Source organism: Pleurodeles waltl, chromosome 9, assembly GCF_031143425.1.
Source record: "Pleurodeles waltl isolate 20211129_DDA chromosome 9, aPleWal1.hap1.20221129, whole genome shotgun sequence".
In the NCBI taxonomy this organism is placed as follows: domain Eukaryota; kingdom Metazoa; phylum Chordata; class Amphibia; order Caudata; family Salamandridae; genus Pleurodeles; species Pleurodeles waltl.
Window position 1 is genome coordinate 59774294 of NC_090448.1, and position 19682 is coordinate 59793975.

A 19682-nucleotide genomic window follows, 5' to 3' on the forward strand; every position below is an offset into this window, starting at 1 on the left:
ACTATTAAAAGTATAAGAGCCATGCCGAAACACAGAAGTCCGGTTCTGTTAAATGTATGGCGACCCTGATAAGAAATGTGAGAGGCCAATGTTAAGCGTAGTAGTCCTGGTGAGGGGCACTGTCACAGTGTAACGCATAGCAGCCCTATTGACCAATACATGTACCGGCCACGTGAAAGTATGTCAGACCTCTCCAGCAGTGCGTCTGCCGTCCAAGGGAGGAGTGTCGGCACTCAACCATCAAAGGGCACAGCAGCTCTTCTGAGAAGTGCGTGCACTCTTGCATGGAAGGTTTTACAGCGCATCTGAGAAGTGCTGATACTGCTATAAACTTTGGAGGTCGTGCTGAAAGTGGAAGAACTACCCAGAAAAAGCAAGATAGCCTTGCTATAAACTTTTCCGTTTGCAGTGTCTCATTTCTGCTATAAAAGTGCTCGTGTTATGACACTGAAGGTATTACAGCCCTGTCAAGAAGTGCCGACCCTGCCCCATGGGATACCTAGCACTTCTACTCAGAATTGAAGATGGTGCCTCATTAAACTATAACAATGTTCTGAGCAGTACGGGTACTGGCCGAGGAGTACTTTTGCAGCTTGCGGTCGCATAAAAAATAAAACATAACAGTGACGTGGTGGGAATACCCATTACTCAAGTACTGTCCCTTTAAAAGTGCTTTCTCCAGCGGGGTTTGACACTACACCTGGACCCAGCTTATTTCCTTTGAGATCTTCAAACCAGCGCACAACCGGGGATGGCACTAAATGTAAACAAGAGAAAAAACAGAGATAACCACACTTATTGCTTCAAATGACTAAAACTCCTCCACTCCCACAAGACCGAACATCAGACGAATTTAGAGAAATTAGGTCACTTAATGAATGAATGAATCAGATATTTGTATAGCGTGGCTCATCACCTGGGGGGATCTTAAGGCGTTGGTGGGGGGACGCGGATCAGCCAAAGAGCCAGGTCTTCAGGTCCTTCCTGAACTGAGCCAGCGAGGGGCACTGCCTGATGCGAAGCAGCAGTGCGCTCTAGGTCTGTGCGGTGTGGTAGGAAAAGGATCTTCCTCCAGCCATGCTCTTCCGGAACCTACAGGTGGTGGCGAGGGCCAGCTGAGCAGAGCGGAGCTGCCTGGGGTGTGCATAGAAGGAGAGGTGGTGGATGAGGTAGGCAGGTCTGATGTTGGGTAGGGCCTTGTAAGCTTGTGTCAGGAGTTTGAAAGTGATGCGTTTGTTGACAGGGAGCCGGTGTAGGTCTCTGAATCTAACAATGACATAAGAAAACAATAACCAGTCAGTAGTAAACCTGTTGGTAAAGATATAAAGGAGAAAGAACAAAGGATAAGAAAACACCACTGGTTAAAGGAAGAGGAATCCGGATCAAAGTAAATGTGGACATGGAAAACAGAGACGTAGGGGGAAGGAGGGACATAGGACTGGTAATGTTAGAACAGGAAGAGGCTTATTTAATAAGTCAAAGTATGTGCTCCTAAAATAGTGGTGCATAAGATCTGTAAGTGTCTAAAAGAGAGTGAAGGGGATCACCCTATTCATGTCTCTCTGGCTATATCAAGCTTATACGTTAATTGTTCACATAGTGCTTGCCTGTGGAATTCTTGGACCCCCTTCTTTAGCAACTGCATTACCTTTCATGATCTCCCTCCCTCTCTCTGGCTTGTTCCAGCCCCCGAGTCCTGATGATGACCCTGCCAGTGTTGATGCACTTGTTGGTCATGATTTATCACTTGATTGTATCACCCCTAAAGAGAGCACCGAACACATTTATTCTGCACTAATATTCACTGCACTGCTATGTGTCCCAGGAAGAGGACAGGAAGTGTGCAAAGAACTTTGAGGACCATGACCTCATGTGGAGTTTACCACTTGAACTGGAAAATAGGGTGGACAACAACAAAATTAAAAAAAATTGTGCATGAAGTTGGTTCCAGAAACTATAAAACAGACTACTTCATGGCAAACTTTAATGATTGAAAGGATTGGCACCTGATTTTGCTGTCTTGAAATACATGTGAATTAATAAAGGTGAAGCATTTATTGGGATATCTGTAGATACCCCTGAAGACAGAAGGCAATAATGAAGAAATTGCCATCAATACAACATCACAGTGAAGATTTCAAATCAAGGGAGAGAAGACCTTGACTCATGGGAGGTTTTCTACATAAAAGCAATGTATTGGCTATGTGATTCACTTTTTAACAAGTTGACAGGCCATACAAATATATTGGATTAACAACTGATGCTGTGCTGTGTAGTGGGCCAATACACTGAAGGCATCAAGCCACAGTAAAGTATTTCTATACATGTTTCCTGATACTGGTGGGTGTGTACTTGTGGGAGTCATTGTGGGCAATCCGGGGAGTGACATTTGTAGTCGAGGAGGCGGTGGTGTCAATTGTGGAGAAATTGGGACCCATTGGTGTTTAGTATGCATGCTAGGGTGCCAGGGATATGAATCGCCAGAAAGGAGCTATGGGGGTTGTGGAGATTACCCAGACTTGAGAGGTAAATGTACTTTAGTGTGGGGGGTTAGGACAGCACAGGAAGGCCTGGTTTTTGTCTTTTGGGCCTTCATTCTGCTAGTAAGTTGATCAAGGCAAACAAGATGGAAGTATCGTTCTGTTGTCAATCCACATTACGTGGTTCGGTGTGCATGCATCATAGAACACATATAGGAAAGAGTTGGGATGTTCATATGGGGATTTTAACCTGCACAGTTCTGGGCATGGGGATGCCGGGGAAGTGGGCTCAGCTGTTGCCCACCTTGTTAGATCTAAAATAGAGGAACGCTAAACCAAATCTGGCGGTGGCCTTGGTTATTTGGCACGGATACATGGTTGAAGTTGATAACAATGGATTAGGACAGTTGTGCTATATGTCACACATGGGGGTGGGTTTGGAGGTTTTCTTGGTATATTTACTGCCGCAACAGGTGTGTAGCTGGCTCTGAAATATACAATGATTAGGGCAGAAGGAAAGAAAGTTGAGGGGAAAGGTTTTCGAAAGGAGTAATTTTGGATGACTTAGATATCTGGAACAATTCTGCAGAAGGCAGCACATTTATCACATTTAGGGATAGAGATGTACTTAATAACACTATTGGTAATAAAGGTAATGAATTATCATAGGGTCTAAAAATACCTCTTGCAATGTTTTGTTGTGTGTGTTAAATCACTAGATGTAGGGTGTTCAAAATACAGCTGTATGAAAGAAGCCATACACTCAGGAAAGCTCATAGAAGTCTAACGCATATTTAATGCAAAAATGGCCGGCAAGCATAAAAAATATTCTAAGTGCGAATTGTTATTTCAGTGGAGCAGATCTTCACCCTCTGACCAGTAGGAACATGTAATTCTAAATTCTATTCACTTTGGTGTTCTATGTATACAATTTTTATCAATGCAATAAGAACATTAGTGACACAGTGCTCAAGCAGAAAATAAATGCAGATAGGCACTAATGAGTAGGCGCTGGGCTCTTCTGGTGCGAAGAATGTGAGAGGACTTTGGGAAAGAGACAGAACACACTACGGTAAAGGGCTGAATTCACTAATTTTGCTGTTCTGTCTTTGTTATGCTAACAAAACTAAATAATAAAGATGACATTTAAAATATGCGTAAAGGGTCAGCAGTGTATGGTTTTAGTGTGCTTTAAGCAGGTGTAGAAATGAATTCACAATTGCTAATACAAAGAGATGTATAATAATATCCATCCAGGCATCTCTGGTCAATAGAGTCAACAGGGCTACTGGGGGACGAACAGATACAAGTTCAAAAACTGGTAGGTCTCTAGTAGTTAAATGGGACCAAGAAGTACAGATAAGTGGGAAGACAAGGAGATGCTCAATACGTTGATTGGGGTACAGAGGAGGGATCTTGCAGCCAATTGGGTGGGTTCATTTTGTTTTGGATTGGAAGGAGGTATAGCATTATTCGAGTATTCATTTGATGGTTAAGGTTTAAGTAGTGCATAAGACGATGTAGGCCATGGATACAAATGTGAATCCCATCTTAATCCAGAATTAAAGATTCTCACTAAAACTCAAAGACGTGCCTGGGGATGCTGTCACTCCATGTCCCAGAGATGACCCGCTGTTGCCATTTTATGATTTCATTTCAGGGCTACTGAGACAGTCATCACATCTACAACCACAAAGTCTGGAATCTGTGAAAGAAAGCAGAACCACACCTGTACAAAGTGTGAAAAGTTCAACAGCTGCAAGGATGTAAGTGTTAAACTAATGGGTGAGATGCAAGGGCTGGACACTTGTGGAAGTGAATGCGGTGAGCGAGGTCGGTGATGATGTGAGTGGAGTACATATATGAACCTGAGAGGGGATGATCTCAAAAGTAAAATAGAACCAACCTGGTGAGTAAAATGAGGCAACACATAGAGGGTGGTGCCTAGAAAACAAACACCTATTGCTCCTATAGTTGGCACTGATTGGAACATGCCTCTTTCAATATTTCTATCACCCTTCATCAAAGTGCTGTTGCTTTGCCATAAAAAAGATTAATTAAAGTGTAATTTCATATCATTGACTAACACGATGTTTTCCTAATGAACATGTTAGAGATAATCAAACTCTTGGTCTGTCAAGTAAAAAAAATGAGAAACGTTTAGAGAGGTCTGTGTTTGAACGACAGTCACTTCCCTAGTGACAATACAAGTAGATTTTGACACTAGTTTCATGCTTTAGTATGCACATTGTTCAAGGTTCCCAATTATGACCCCAATTAATTTGTAGAAAAAAATCCCATTCATCGTGATTCACTTAACTCTTGGACCGTAGATTCAATTCACCGAAAGACTCCCCAGGTTGGCAGGTTGAAAATTCGTGTTCCCAATGCAAAATCAGACGGGTCGCCAATCGGATTATTGTGAAACCCTACAGTTTCTCATTTTTGTAGGCATTTGCACACTTTAGTAGTACGTTTCCCACCCCAGATTCACTTGGAAATGTAGCTTAAAAAATAGCAGAGTAAGGCGTCAATTGCAACTTCTCCTGTCGTTCTAGTGGAGTCATTAATGGTAGTTACCAGATTCATCAACATTATGAGATCCATGGAAACCCCTACAGATCCTGTGTGGTCCCACAGATTGGGCCTGGAATTACTGAGACCCCTCATAATTCCTCATTTTTTATGCGGGAACCTCAGGATTCCACCAAAACCCCAGACATGGGTAACTTCGGGAGTCCAAGGGGTGGATTTACAGAAGAGAAATCAGACTTTATAATGAGGCCTTCAGGTGTATTTATGATGTGAAACTGACTTAAACAACCCACATCCTAGCTTAGAGGAAAGGATTTCCCCATATCTGCTACTGTTGTCAACATGTACCAAAAATAGGGTAGCAGGGAAATGATTTGTGTCAGATTATGGGAAATGTAAATATGCCTATGTTTCCTACAGATTTCTCTGAGTACACCTTGGAATTTTAGTAAATCTCAAACAAAAAAAACATAAGAGTGAGCCAAGGGGGGCCTATGTATGGCACAATGTACTGAGAGGCATGTCGTAAAAAGCTATCACAAATTACACACTGACTTTTTTGCAACTGTCTCTGATTTTGTGATATGATCTATATATTAATACTTTGGGTCACAAAATCTCCAGTCGCATGAGGTCACAGACCTGCCTAAAGATTCAATCAGCTGACCACTAGTCTATTTACTGCCCCTTGTCAGTGCTTAATTTGTGCTTGTTGTTTCCGGTGCTGAGTACTGGCACTTATTTTTTAGGGCCGGGGCTTATTCTTCTGCCTCAAGCATTTGCTGCGAACAAAATACACATATGGGAAAGACGGGAGAAGGGAAAAACGAAAAAGTGTCACAAAGGGAAAAAGCAGAAAGCTGCAGGAGTGAGCTGAAGGGGCCGGGAGTGGCTTTATATAGATTGAAGAGCCCTGAGATGGCTTCAGGATGATGCCGCCTCAGTATTCAGTGTTCACACATTTAATTGCAGCAGCCGCGTGTTTAAGAGGAGGGCTTTGAGCCCTGGCACGTTTTTATTTACAAATTAAGCACTGCCCCCTGTAATGAGCTACAACCAAAGGGAGAGTGGCCCACAGAGAGGAGCAGACCACCATTCCTGTGTTTGCATTCCCAAATGAGAAAATATTTTTTTTAAAGGTGCCTCTGTTCCTTTAAAGAACAGGTGCTGCTTTGCTTAAAAAACATTTAATGTTTGTGAAAACATCCTCTAGATCACTGCCTGCTCCCTGTGAGGTTACCTGACATGACTCACCTTTGCAAATCAGTTACTAACTCCACCCACACCACTGATATATATCATTGTGACTCACAATCGGGAGGACATGCCCCTTTCACGCTTCTTCCTAATTGTTATTCAAATGGATAGCAAAACCCATTTTGCAAATCAGAAAGGCCTTTCTCACTCATCAAATAATTTCAGTACATTGCACTTAACACTTTTCCATCTGCTAACCCTGTGATTTTGAGAAAGTGGTTAGTAAATGGGGCACAAGGACTCATAAACGTGTGTATTGTTGTGTGACTCAGCCCTCAGGTTTCAGATGCACCATTAATGAGTCTCTAGCGCAGAGAAGAGTGGTGATGCAGGTGATGTTTGGAGATGTACTGCTATGGGAAGAAAACAGGCTGGTCCTACCCTTATAGGAATTCCTTATTCTCTCATGCTCTTTCAAACACATCTCCTTCATTTGCTTTCTTAGGAGCATTACCCCTGTGGTACTGGAAGAGGACAGTGCGGATGAATCAATTTCCTCTGATACTGAAGAGGTAAGCACCCCTCTGTTTATTCTTAAACGTCTTATTCATATACCTGTGAACATATTTTGTGAAGCCCACACTCTCTCAGCTGCATCAGAGTGCTCGAACGAGGGAGGGAGGAAAGATATGGGGCCATATGTACCAACGCATTTTCCCATAGACACAGAATGGGTAAAACCCTTTGATACATCTGGCCCATGGTGAACAGAGTACTCATTTAAGGGGGTGTTAGTCCAAAACTCATCTTCAGCTTGGCTGAAGATGGGGTTTAGGACCTTCCCCATTTTTTCAGTCTTCTACCTCTAGGTGCAAGGACATGGAAAGTGAGTTCCTCAGTGGAAAGCCTGGACAGTGCAATGATCTGCCAAAACATTTGGACCACACCGTGCCAGTCTGGATGCCAACTTTGGGGGTTTAGTTGGTTGGTGTAGGACGCAGTGGGGAAAAATAGACTGGTGTACTGCCAGGAAGAGCTTCATGAACAAGACACAATACTCACTGACATTAGAATTGGTATAAAGTGATTAATCCGTTTAATTCCAAAACTTAGGTCTAATTCCTCACACTCTGGAATTTGTTTTTGGTTTTGGCAGAAAGGCCCAAGTAGGTGCTGTTCTGGTAGTTAATCCAAGGAGATCTGATAACCACAACTGTGATCTTCAGTGAGCCTTTTGTTGGAAGTTGCTTTTATTGTATTTTTAATTAGCGGCCACCATATCGAGGGTGTCAATTCATGCGTCTTCCTTTTTAATAAGTCAGCCAGTTCACTGTGACTCTTCCAAGGAGAAACAATGTCAAAGAAGGCATAAAGCAAGACACCCATCAACAAGAACTAATTTTTTGGCACCAGGCCTTATTTTTCATTAACATACTTAAAGAGAAGAGAAAGGCAGAGGCAAGAAAAGAAGAGAAAGACATTGATACAGGCAAAAAAAGAAAAAGAACCTGCAAGGCTAGTATACCAACAAACCAAGATCAACACAAAAGAGAAGATCAAACCCTTACATCCTTCAGAGACTTCTCTATAGACAAACTGATGTTTCGGGACCATATGAATTCAAGGAACTGTCTCTGGAGAAGGAACAAACAGTGGTCTAAAATGAAAGCGGCTGGTGTTTGTGATGCTGAGGTTTGTTATCTCGGAATGATGAGATTGAGGATATGACCTGCATTGTGGGTGGTGGATTCCACAAGCTATGTGAACTGCAAGGCTACCAATACGTTTCACCAAGCCTTGATTGTAGTAGTGTTGGTAGTAACCCACCCAGGTGTTGACATTGCCTAAGATAAAAGAATGCGTCGAGGTGGACAGCAGGTACTGAGCTAGGGTGTGTTACGTGAGGGAAAGAAAGCCTTTCTTTGCCGGCTCGGAACAATTACACAAGAGAAGGAGGAAGATGTAGGGCATATCATGCATTTGCAGAAAAGCTGCTTAAAGGAATTTTAAGGAGGGTTTTGTTAGTTCTTTGCAGGAGATAGAGTCATGTAAGTAGGGCCTGATTTAAAGAAAAAGAAATCCCAGTGCAGATTGATGCTGTCACCAGGCAGGTCGCTCCCTCCATCTGCCACGCAGCCCCCTGTGGGTTGACCCTCCGTTGCCGCTTTTGCCGCCTGACTACTCGCTCCCTTTTTTTATTCTGTACCCGTGCGCTTGGCTTCTGTGCCACTTGTTTTTTCATTCTGTGCCCCTGTGTTTTGCTTTCTGTACCCCTGTGCTCTGTTGTCCCTCTCTCGCCGTCTTTTCCCACCGTTTTTTCCCCGGGTTTTTCCCTCGCTGCTGAGCCCCTGCTGCCCCGCCCCCTTCACTCCCATTGGCCGCCCCGCTCCCACCTCCCAGCTGCTCCTCCCTCCCTCTGCCCTCATATGGAGGCCGGGTGCAGCGACGCGCCTAAGGCAAGCCCGTCTGCGCCTGGACCTCACCCAGCACCAGAACCCCTGGAACCCGCACCCCCCGCAACGCCAGACTGCACTACGACGCAAGCACCCTCCACGCACTCAACACCAGACGAGACCACCCTGCTACGGGGCCACCCCGAAACGCACCCAGGGGCCTTTCACCTGCCGGAACTGCAGATTCACCAGCATCCAACCCTCCACACCACCAGCCAGAGAACCCAACCACCTCCGCTGCATCCTCCTCATCGCCCGCTCCGCTCGCAAGCACGCCATCGAACTCTGGGACCTCCTAGACTCCACCGCACCCGATGATCGACAACCTTGCCAACCTTGGACTCAAACAGCTCGTAACGACACCTACTCACGCCGCTGGACACACGCTCGACCCCATCTTCTCCGCAAGCCCCCACGTCTCCTTCAACCATACTACTGAACCACACTGGACCGACCACAGATGCGTCCACTTCACCTTCAGAAAACCCACCACACACCACTGCACCCAACAGCTACCACGCCGCTGCTGGGGCAAGGTCACCGAGGACCAACTGATTACCGCCCTCGCCCTGAGACCACCCACCGACCCAGACACCGCCGCGACCAACCTCACACAGTGGATCAACGACTGCGCCAACACCCTCGCCCCTCTCAAGACCTCTACAACCAACCACACCAATAAGTAAGCCGCCTGGTTCACCGAGGACCTCCGGATCTCCAAGCACACCTGTCGGAAGCTGGAGAAGAAATGGTTCCACGACCGAACACCAGACAACCACACAGCCCTCAAGAGCGCCACCCGCAGACACCACCAACTCATCAGGACCGCCAAGAAGACCGCCTTCAAGGACCGCCTAGACAACAACGCACACAACACCAAAGAGCTCTTCAGCATCGTGAAAGAACTCTCCAACCCCAGCTCCAACACCAACGACATCCCGCCATCTCAAGATCTGTGCGACTCCCTGGCCACCCTCTTCCACCGCAAGATCACCGACATCCACGACAGCTTCAACTCCGACCCCCCCGCACCCACCACCGAGTCCACCACCCCTGCGACTACCACTCGCACCAGTCGCCTGACCGTCTGGTCCAGCGTCCGCGACGAAGACACCATCAAAACCATGAACTCCATCCACTCCGGATCCCCATTGGACCCCTGCCCTCACCACGTCTTCAACAAAGCCAGCGCAACCATCGCGCCCCACCTCCGGAAAACAATCAACTGTTCCTTCGAGACAGCAACCTTCCCAAAAAGCTGGAAGCACGCCGAGATCAACGCCCTTCTGAAGAAGCCCAAGGCGGACCCCAAGGACCTCAAGAACTTCCGGCCCATCTCCCTGCTCCCTTTCCCGGCAAAAGTGACCAAGAAGATTGTCAACAAACAGCTGACCCGCTACCTCGAAGTTAACAACATCCTGGACCCTTCCCAATCCGGTTTTCGCAGTAACCACAGCACCGAGACCGCCCTCATCGCCGCCACTGACGACATCCGGACCCTGATGGACAAAGGAGAAACAGCCGCCCTCATCCTCCTGGACCTATCAGCAGCCTTTGACACGGTCTGCCACCGCACCCTATCAGCACGCCTCCATGACGCCGCTATCCAAGAGAAGGCCCTGGCCTGGACCACATCCTTCCTCTCTGGCAGAACCCAGAGCGTCCACCTCCCACCCTTCCGCTCCAAAACCACAGAGATCATCTGCGGCGTCCCACAGGGATCCTCCCTCAGCCCGACACTGTTCAATATCTACATGGCCCCCCTCGCCCACGTCGCACGACAACACAACCTCAACATCATCTCCTACACCGACGACACCCAGCTGATCATATCCCTCACCGAAGATCCCCACACCGCCAAAGCTAACCTCCACCGAGGAATGAAGGCCATAGCCGACTGGATGAAGGACAGCAGACTGAAGCTGAACTCAGACAAGACGGAGGTCCTCATTCTCGGACCCACCCCATCAGCCTGGGACGACTCTTGGTGGCCCACGTCACTATGCACAGCCCCGGAACCCACGGACCACGCACGCAACCTGGGGGTCATCCTCGACTCCACTCTCTCCATGACCAAGCAAGTCAACGCCGTCTCCGCGTCCTGCTTCAACACCCTCCGTATGCTCCACAGGATCTTCAAATGGATCCCCCTCGACACGAGAAAAAACGTTACCCAGGCCCTCATCACCAACAGACTCGACTACGGGAACGCCCTCTACTCAGGAACTACAAACAAGCTCCTGAGACGACTCCAACGCATCCAGAACGCCTCGGCCCGACTCATCCTCAATGTCCCCTGCCGTAGCCACATCACACTCCACCTGAGAGGCCTGCACTGGCTCCCCGTCAACAAAAGGATCACCTTCAAGCTCCTGATCCACGCACACAAAGCACTGCACAACACCGGACCCACCTACCTCAACAACCGACTCAGCTTCCACACCCCCACCCGAAGCCTCCGCTCAGCCAACCTCGCCCTCGCCACAGTCCCCCGCATCCGAAAAACCACCGGCGGCGGCAGATCCTTCTCCTACCTCGCCGCCAAGACCTGGAACACTCTCCCCACCATCCTACGACAGACCCAGGACCTGCTGGCCTTCAGAAGACTCCTCAAGACCTGGCTCTTCGACCAGTAGCACCCCCCCTCCCCAGCGCCTTGAGACCCTCGCGGGTATGTAGCACGCTTTACAAATGCAGTGATTGATTGATTGATTGATTGCTTGATTGACGCCACATGCCCAGCTGCTGAACGGTAATTAAATATTAAAGCCAGAGTAGAAAGGGCTCAATACATCCAATGAGAGAGAACCTCATTGCACAAATGTACCTACCAGTATGTTACAACAGTCCATGTGAAAGAGGTCAAGGCAATTCAACCATCGTACCAGTCCACTTGCTTACAGGATGCTGTGGTTGAGCGGAATGATGTCAGTGGAAGATGCCTTCCCTGAATGTGAGGAACAGGTTTAAAAAGGGACCAATAGTTGAAGGTTGTAGTCTCTAACAAAGTCATGAATGTTCCCTGTGTGTCCATCAGGTGGGGGAGAGGACAATGCCCTGTAAATTGAATGGCTTGTTGTTGAACTGGCGGACTGTGATCTGGGGTTGTGCAGTGGAATAAAGCTATCGATCCTTGTAGGAAGTTGGCTCTGTATGCACTATTTCAAAGTAAGAAATAGCATGCACAGAGTCCAAGGGTTCCCCTTAGAGGTAAGATAGTGGCAAAAAGAGATAATTCTAATGCTCTATTTTGTGGTAGTGTGGTCGAGCAGTAGGCTTATCAGAGGGTAGTGTTAAGCATTTGTTGTACACACACAGGCAATAAATGAGGAACACACACTCAAAGACAATTCCAGGCCAGTAGGTTTTTGTATAGAAAAATATATTTTCTTAGTTTATTTTAAGAACCACAGGTTCAAGATTAGCAAGTAATACTTCAAATGAAAGGTATTTCACTTAGGTACTTTAGGAACTTTGAATCAGCAAAATAGCATGTACAGTTTTCACAAAAATGGCAATAAGCTATTTTAAAACTAGACAGTGCAATTTTCAACAGTTCCTGGGGGAGGTAAGTGTTTGTTAGTTTTGCAGGTAAGTAAACCACCTACAGGGTTCAAAGTTGGGTCCAAGGTAGCCCACCGTTGGGGGTTCAGGGCAACCCCAAAGTTACCACACCAGCAGCTCAGGGCCGGTCAGGTGCAGAGGTCAAAGTGGTGCCCAAAACATATAGGCTTCAATGGAGAAGGGGGTGCCCCGGTTCCAGTCTGCCAGCAGGTAGGTACCCGTGTCTTCGGAGGGCAGACCAGGGGGGTTTTGTAGGGCACCGGGGGGGACACAAGTCAGCACAAAAAGTACACCCTCAGCGGCACGGGGGCGGCCGGGTGCAGAGTGCAAACAGGCATCGGGTTTGCAATGGAGTTCAATGGGAGACCCAGGGGTCTCCTCAGCGAAGCAGGCAGGCAAGGGGTAGCCACCACCTGGGCAAGGGAGAGGGCCACCTGGGGGGAAAACCCTACTCCCTTCTGAGGCACCTCTCTGTAGGCGAAAAGCAGACATGGCAAGAAGACATCCCATCTCCTTTTGAGTTTTTCAGGGAGCTCCATGATCATGCCTTTCAGTGTCTTGTTAAACCTTTCTACAAAACCATTGGTTTGTGGATGGTATGGTGTGGTGAATTTGTAAGTCACCCCACACTCATTCCACATGTGCTTAAGGTATGCTGAACATGAAGTTGGTACCCCTGTCAGACACCACCTCCTTAGGAAATCCCACTCTGGTAAAGATACCAATGAGTGCTTTTGCTACTGCAGGGGCAGTAGTGGACCTAAGGGGAATTGCTTCAGGGTATCTAGTAGCATGATCCACTACTACTAGTATGTATTGGTTCCCTGAGGCTGTGGGAGGTTCAAGTGGACCCACTATGTCCACACCCACTCTTTCAAAGGGGACCCCCACCACTGGAAGTGGAATAAGGGGGGCCTTTGGGTGTCCGCCTGTCTTACCACTGGCTTGACAGGTGGCACAGGAGACACAAAACTCCTTTACTTTCTGGGACATGTTGGGCCAATAGAAATGGTTGACTAACCTCTCCCAAGTCTTGGTCTGTCCCAAATGCCCAGCAAGTGGAATATCATGAGCTAAGGTTAGAATGAACTTCCTAAACTCCTGAGGCACTACCACTCTCCTAGTGGCACCAGGTTTGGGATCTCTTGCCTCAGTGTCGAGGAGTCCATCTTCCCAATAGGCTCTATGTGTTCCAGTGATTTTTCCTTTGGACTCTTCAGCAGCTTGCTGCCTAAGGCCTTCAAGAGAGGGACAGGTTTCCTGCCCCTTACACAACTGTTCCCTTGTGGGTCCCCCTGGGCCTAGGAGCTCGACCTGATAAGGTTCTAACTCCATGGGCTCAGTTTCCTCAGAGGGCAGAACTTCTTCCTGGGAAGAGAGGTTCTCTTTCTCTTGTTGTGTTGAAGCTGGTTCCCCTAGTCTTCTTTCCTTTTCTCTTGGAGGGTTGGGCCCTTTTTCCAGGCTCCAACACCACTTTTTCACCCTGAGCCTTGCACTGTGCCCTTGTCTTGACACACACCAGTTCAGGGATACCCAGCATGGCTGCATGGGTTTTGAGTTCTACCTCAGCCCATGCTGAGGACTCCAGGTCATTTCCAAGCAAACAGTCTACAGGGATATTTGAGGAGACCACCACCTATTTCAGGCCATTGACTCCTCCCCACTCTAAAGTTACCATAGCCATGGGATGTACTTTATATGGGATTGTCAGCGTTGGTGACTGAATAAGTTTGTCCAGCCAGGTATTGACCAGGGGAAACCAGTTTCTCTGTCACCATGGTGACACTGGCACCTGTATTCCTCAAGCCTTCTACACTAGTCCTATTAATTAAGAGTTGCTGCCTGTATTTTTGCATATTAGGGGGCCAGGCAGCCAGTGTCCACCCCACCCTCAGAGACTAATGTAGCTTCAGTGTGAACCCTGATTTGCTCCGGGCACACTGTTGATCCCACTTGGAGACTGGCCATTCCAGTGTTAGCTGGAGTAGAGTTAGAAGTGGAACCTTTCTTGGTACAGGCCTTGTCTCCAGTTTGGTGTCCCTGCTGATTACAGCTACGACACCAGGCCTTTTTGGGATCAAAGTTTTTACCCTTGTACCCAAAATTGGATTGTGAAGAGGCTTTGGACCCTCCCTCCTGAGAAGGTTTTTGGGGTCCTATAGAAGACTCTTTACTTTTTCCCTTGGATGTCTCAACACTCTTCCCCTGGGGAGTCTTTGTGACCCCTTTCTTTTGGTCACCCCCTGTGGAAGTCTTGGTCACCCTAGTCTTGACCCAATGGTCCGCCTTCTTTCCCAATTCTTGGGGAGAAATTGGTCCTAGGTCTACCAGATGCTGATGCAGTTTATCAATGAAACAATTACTTAACAGGTGTTCTTTCACAAATAAATTGCACAGCCCATCATAATCATTTACACCACTGCCATGAATCCAACCATCCAGTGTTTTAACTGAGTAGTCAACAAAATCAACCCAGGTCTGGCTCGAGGATTTTTGAGCCCCCCTGAACCTAATCCTGTACTCCTCAGTTGAGAATCCAAAGCCCTCAATCAGGGTAGCCTTCATGAGGTCATAGGATTCTGCATCTTTTCCAGAGAGGGTGAGGAGTCTATCCCTACACTTTCCAGTGTACATTTCCCAAAGGAGAGCACCCCAATGAGATCTGTTTACTTTTCTGGTTGCACAAGCCCTCTCAAAAGCTGTGAACCATTTGGTGATGTCATCACCATCTTCATATTTAGTTACAATCCCTTTAGGGATTTTCAACATGTCAGGAGAATCTCTGACCCTATTTATGTTGCTGCCACCATTGTTGGGACCAAAACCCATCTCTTGTCTTTCCCTTTCTATGGCTAGGATCTGTCTTTCCAAAGCCAATCTTTTGGCCATCCTGGCTAACAGGAGGTCATCTTCATTGAGGCTGCCCTCAATGCTTCCAGAGATTCTCCTGTGAGAGAAGCAGCATCTCTGACTATCACTTGTGGAGACAGGGTTTGAGGAACCCTGGTCTCCCTCACTAGGAGTGGGGGTGGGAAATCCTCCACATCACTAGCTTCCCCCTCTGGGAGGGTATTATTGGAATGCTTTTTAAGAATCTAAAACTATCTCTAGAACTTAATTCAAACTTTTACAAAACTTTTAAACTCTAAAAGAAATGCTAACAGGGACTAACACAAGGGCCTAGCAGGACTTTTAAAAATGTAGAAAACTTTCAAAAATCAGTTTCTAATGACAATTTTTGGAATGTAGTCGTGTGATCAGGATTTGGCTGAGTAGTCCAGCAAATGCAAAGTCTTGTACCCCACCACTGTTCCACCAATGTAGGAAGTTGGCTCTGTATGCAGTATTTCAAAGTAAGAAATAGCATGCACAGAGTCCAAGGGTTCCCCTTAGAGGTAAGAAAGTGGCAAAAAGAGATAATTCTAATGCTCTATTTTGTGGTAGTGTGGTCGAGCAGTAGGCTTATCAGAAGTTAGTGTTAAGCATTTGTTGTACACACACAGGCAATAAATGAGGAACACACACTCAAAGACAATTCCAGGCCAATAGGTTTTTGTATAGAAAAATATATTTTCTTAGTTTATTTTAAGAACCACAGGTTCAAGATTTGCAAGTAATACTTCAAATGAAAGGTATTTCACTTAGGTACTTTAGGAACTTTGAATCAGCAAAATAGCATGTACAGTTTTCACAAAAATGGCAATAAGCTATTTTAAAATTAGACACTGCAATTTTCAACAGTTCCTGGGGGAGGTAAGTGTTTGTTAGTTTTGCAGGTAAGTAAACCACCTACAGGGTTCAAAGTTGGGTCCAAGGTAGCCCACCGTTGGGGGTTCAGGGCAACCCCAAAGTTACCACACCAGCAGCTCAGGGCCGGTCAGGTGCAGAGGTCAAAGTGGTGCCCAAAACACATAGGCTTCAATGGAGAAGGGGGTGCCCCGGTTCCAGTCTGCCAGCAGGTAGGTACCCGTGTCTTCGGAGGGCAGACCAGGGGGGTTTTGTAGGGCACCGGGGGGGACACAAGTCAGCACAAAAAGTACACCCTCAGCGGCACGGGGCGGCAGGGTGCAAAGTGCAAACAGTCGTCGGGTTTGCAATGGAGTTCAATGGGAGACCCAGGGGTAACTTCAGCGAAGCAGGCAGGCAAGGGGGGGGGGGGCTCCTCGGGGTAACCACCACCTGGGCAAGGGAGAGGGCCACCTGGGGGTCGCTTCTGCACTGGAGGTCGGATCCTTCAGGTCCTGGGGGCTGTGGGTGCAGTGTCTTTACCAGGCGTCGGGTTCTTGGATGCAGGCAGTCGCGGTCAGGGGGAGGCTCTGGATTCCCTCTGCAGGCGTCGCTGGGGGGGTTCAGGGGGGTCAACTCTGGCTACTCACAGGGTCGCAGTCGCCGGGGAGTCCTCCCTGTAGTGTTGGTTCTCCGCAGGTCGAGCCAGGGGCATCGGGTGCAGAGTGCAAAGTCTCACGCTTCCGGCGGGAAACGTGTGGTCTTTAAAAATTGCTTCTTTGTTGCAAAGTTGGTCTTTCTTTGGAGCAGAGCCGCTGTCCTTGGGAGTTCTTGGTCCTTTTAGATGCAGGGTAGTCCTCTGAGGCTTCAGAGGTCGCTGGAACCTGTGGAACGCGTCGCTGTTGCAGTTTTTCTTGAAGTGGGGAGACAGGCCGGTAGGGCTGGGGCCAAAGCAGTTGGTGTCTCTGTCTTCTCTGCAGGGCTTTCAGGTCAGCAGTCCTTCTTCGTCTTAGGATGCAGGAATCTATCTTGCTAGGTCCTGGGCGCCCCTAAATACTCAATTTAGGGGTGTGTTTAGGTCTGGGGGTTAGTAGCCAATGGCTACTAGCCCTGAGGGTGGCTACACCCTCTTTGTGCCTCCTCCCTGAGGGGAGGGGGGCACGTCCCTAATCCTATTGGGGGAATCCTCCATCTGCAAGATGGAGAATTTCTAAAAGTCAGAGTCACCTCAGCTCAGGACACCATAGGGGCTGTCCTGACTGGCCAGTGACTCCTCCTTGTTTTTCTCATGATCTCCTCCGGCCTTGCCACCAAAAGTGGGGCCGTGGCCGGAGGGGGCGGGCATCTCCACTAGCTGGAGTGTCCTGGGGTGCTGTAACAAAGGGGGTGAGCCTTTGAGGCTCACCGCCAGGTGTTAAAGTTCCTGCAGGGGGAGGTGAGAAGCACCTCCACCCAGTACAGGCTTTGTTACTAGCCACAGAGTGACAAAGGCACTCTCCCCATGTGGCCAGCAACATGTCTGGTGTGTGGCAGGCTGGTAAAACTAGTCAGCCCACACTGGAAGTCGGGTATGTTTTCAGGGGGCATCTCTAAGATGCCCTCTGGGGTGTATTTCACAATAAAATGTACACTGGCATCAGTGTGCATTTATTGTGCTGAGAAGTTTGATACCAAACTTCCCAGTGTTCAGTGTAGCCATTATGGTGCTGTGGAGTTCCTGTATGACAGACTCCCAGATCATGTACTCTTATGGCCACCCTGCACTTACAATGTCTAAGGTTTTGTTTAGACACTGTAGGGGCATAGTGCTCATGCACCTATGCCCTCACCTATGGTATAGTGCGCACCCTGCCTTAGGGCTGTAAGGCCTGCTAGAGGGGTGACTTATCTATGCCATAGGCAGTGTGAGGTTGGCGTGGCACCCTGAGGGGAGTGCCATGTCGACTTAGTTGTTTTCTCCCCACCAGCACACACAAGCTGGCAAGCAGTGTGTCTGTGCTGAGTGAGGGGTCCCCAGGGTGGCATAAGACATGCTGCAGCCCTTAGAGACCTTCCCTGGCATCAGGGCCCTTGGTACCAGGGGTACCAGTTACAAGGGACTTACCCGGATGCCAGGGTGTGCCAATTGTGGAAACAAAGGTACAGGTTAGGGAAAGAACACTGGTGCTGGGGCCTGGTTAGCAGGCCTCAGCACACTTTCAAATCATAACTTGGCATCAGCAAAGGCAAAAAGTCAGGGGGTAACCATGCCAAGGAGGCATTTCCTTACAATCCTCCATTGGTGCTAGAGAATGTATTGACCCCCTCCCTTTCAGACATTTTATTCAGTCACCTCCAGCATAAATATGCTATTGGTGGAACTTGGAGGTGGAAGGGTGCCAATAGCCTTTTGCCCAATTAGTGCAGAGCATGACAGTTCTTTACTGCCCTTGCCACTTCCCTACAATGTGTACAGTAATCGCACAGCGATCAATAACACTTAAGTAATGTTAGCTCATTGAAAAGACAGGAATTTAGCAATGCAATAAAGAATGGAATTGTATCTATTTATTGAGCACGAACTTGTCTGTGAATAGGGCACAGCTACAACTTACTTTTCAATGTAATTTGTATTTCCTCCATGCATTATGTGCATTACTGTTGAGTACAATTCAGAATTATGCAACTGTGAGTGGGGCATTCTATAAAGTGTTTCCATAGTGGTTCCTTGATTTGTTGTATTGTCACTAGCAAGAGGGGTGCAGGATGATTTTCCTTACATAAAGTTTCCAAGCTTAGCGAATATTTAAAAAAAATGATGACAAATCTCACAAGCCTGCTTTTTGAGTGTGAAAGCTCGAAACTATATTGCAGAGAAAAATCTTCTGCAAAAATGTCCTTTCATGGAAAATTTCAACCGTGTGACTTGCTGCACAACTTTATGGAGTTGTCAACTTTGCACAATCCTTGCAGGCATAGTTATTTCTGCATAGTTCTTCCTTGCAGCCATTTTCAGTGCTTCTGCGTTTTCCTTCCCTAGGAGCCACCATTGTACTTCACAGACACACGCCAGCTGCTGGATATTTTCACTGAACTAGAGCAGCAGAACCTCTCGCTCATCCAAAACTCCCAAGAGACTGAGGAGGCGCTGGAGGAGATCAAGCAAGAGAGAGCCAGAACAGAAGCCAAGATGTAAGTGTGAGAGTCTACTACCAACTTCAGGTCTTCTCAGGTAAGGTCAGCCTTTGACCTGGTCATAGCTCTCTAGGGACACAAGATTAATGGCCATATCAAAAGTAACTCTACGTTTGGCCCATTCCTGGCTCTTGCGATGTGAACATGTCGGTATTTTGGCACGTTGGACCCCAAAGCTTTGCCTCGAGTGCGGTAGACTTCCAAACACTCTTTCAAACTTCTCCATGGCTGCATCGTAAGGGGTTCGTGGCTGGCGTTCCTGTATGTTGTAAATGTTGATGCTGAATGCTTTCGTGTACGCACCCACAAATACAAATAGTGCTGGGAGGGAGCGGCTCCCGCCCCAGATTGAACTTCGGTTATACTTGTTCTTTTCAGCCCATAGTACCTGTTTCTTTTATTTCTATCTTTCTGCTGTGGCGTGGCTGGTTGCTATGACAATTTCTCCCCGCCCAGTCTGCTACCTCATCGCCTTCTTAACATAGAAGTGCTCTAGGCATGTTATATCACACCTACTAGATCACTCTACGTCAGAGGTCATCGAAACTGGGGT

At 47.6% G+C, this 19682-nt stretch overlaps 1 protein-coding gene across 2 annotated transcripts in view; it reads left to right on the forward strand.

Moving 5' to 3' along the window:
- Positions 1–19682, forward strand: part of CFAP100 (cilia and flagella associated protein 100) — an 82579-nt gene that overhangs the window by 49956 nt on the left and 12941 nt on the right. For both annotated transcript variants that reach the window (XM_069206282.1, XM_069206281.1), the window contains exons 9-11: positions 4141–4246; positions 6718–6784; positions 18975–19126. In XM_069206282.1, coding sequence (XP_069062383.1) covers positions 4141–4246; positions 6718–6784; positions 18975–19126 — 325 coding nt within the window. The remainder of the gene's footprint in view (positions 1–4140; positions 4247–6717; positions 6785–18974; positions 19127–19682) is intronic.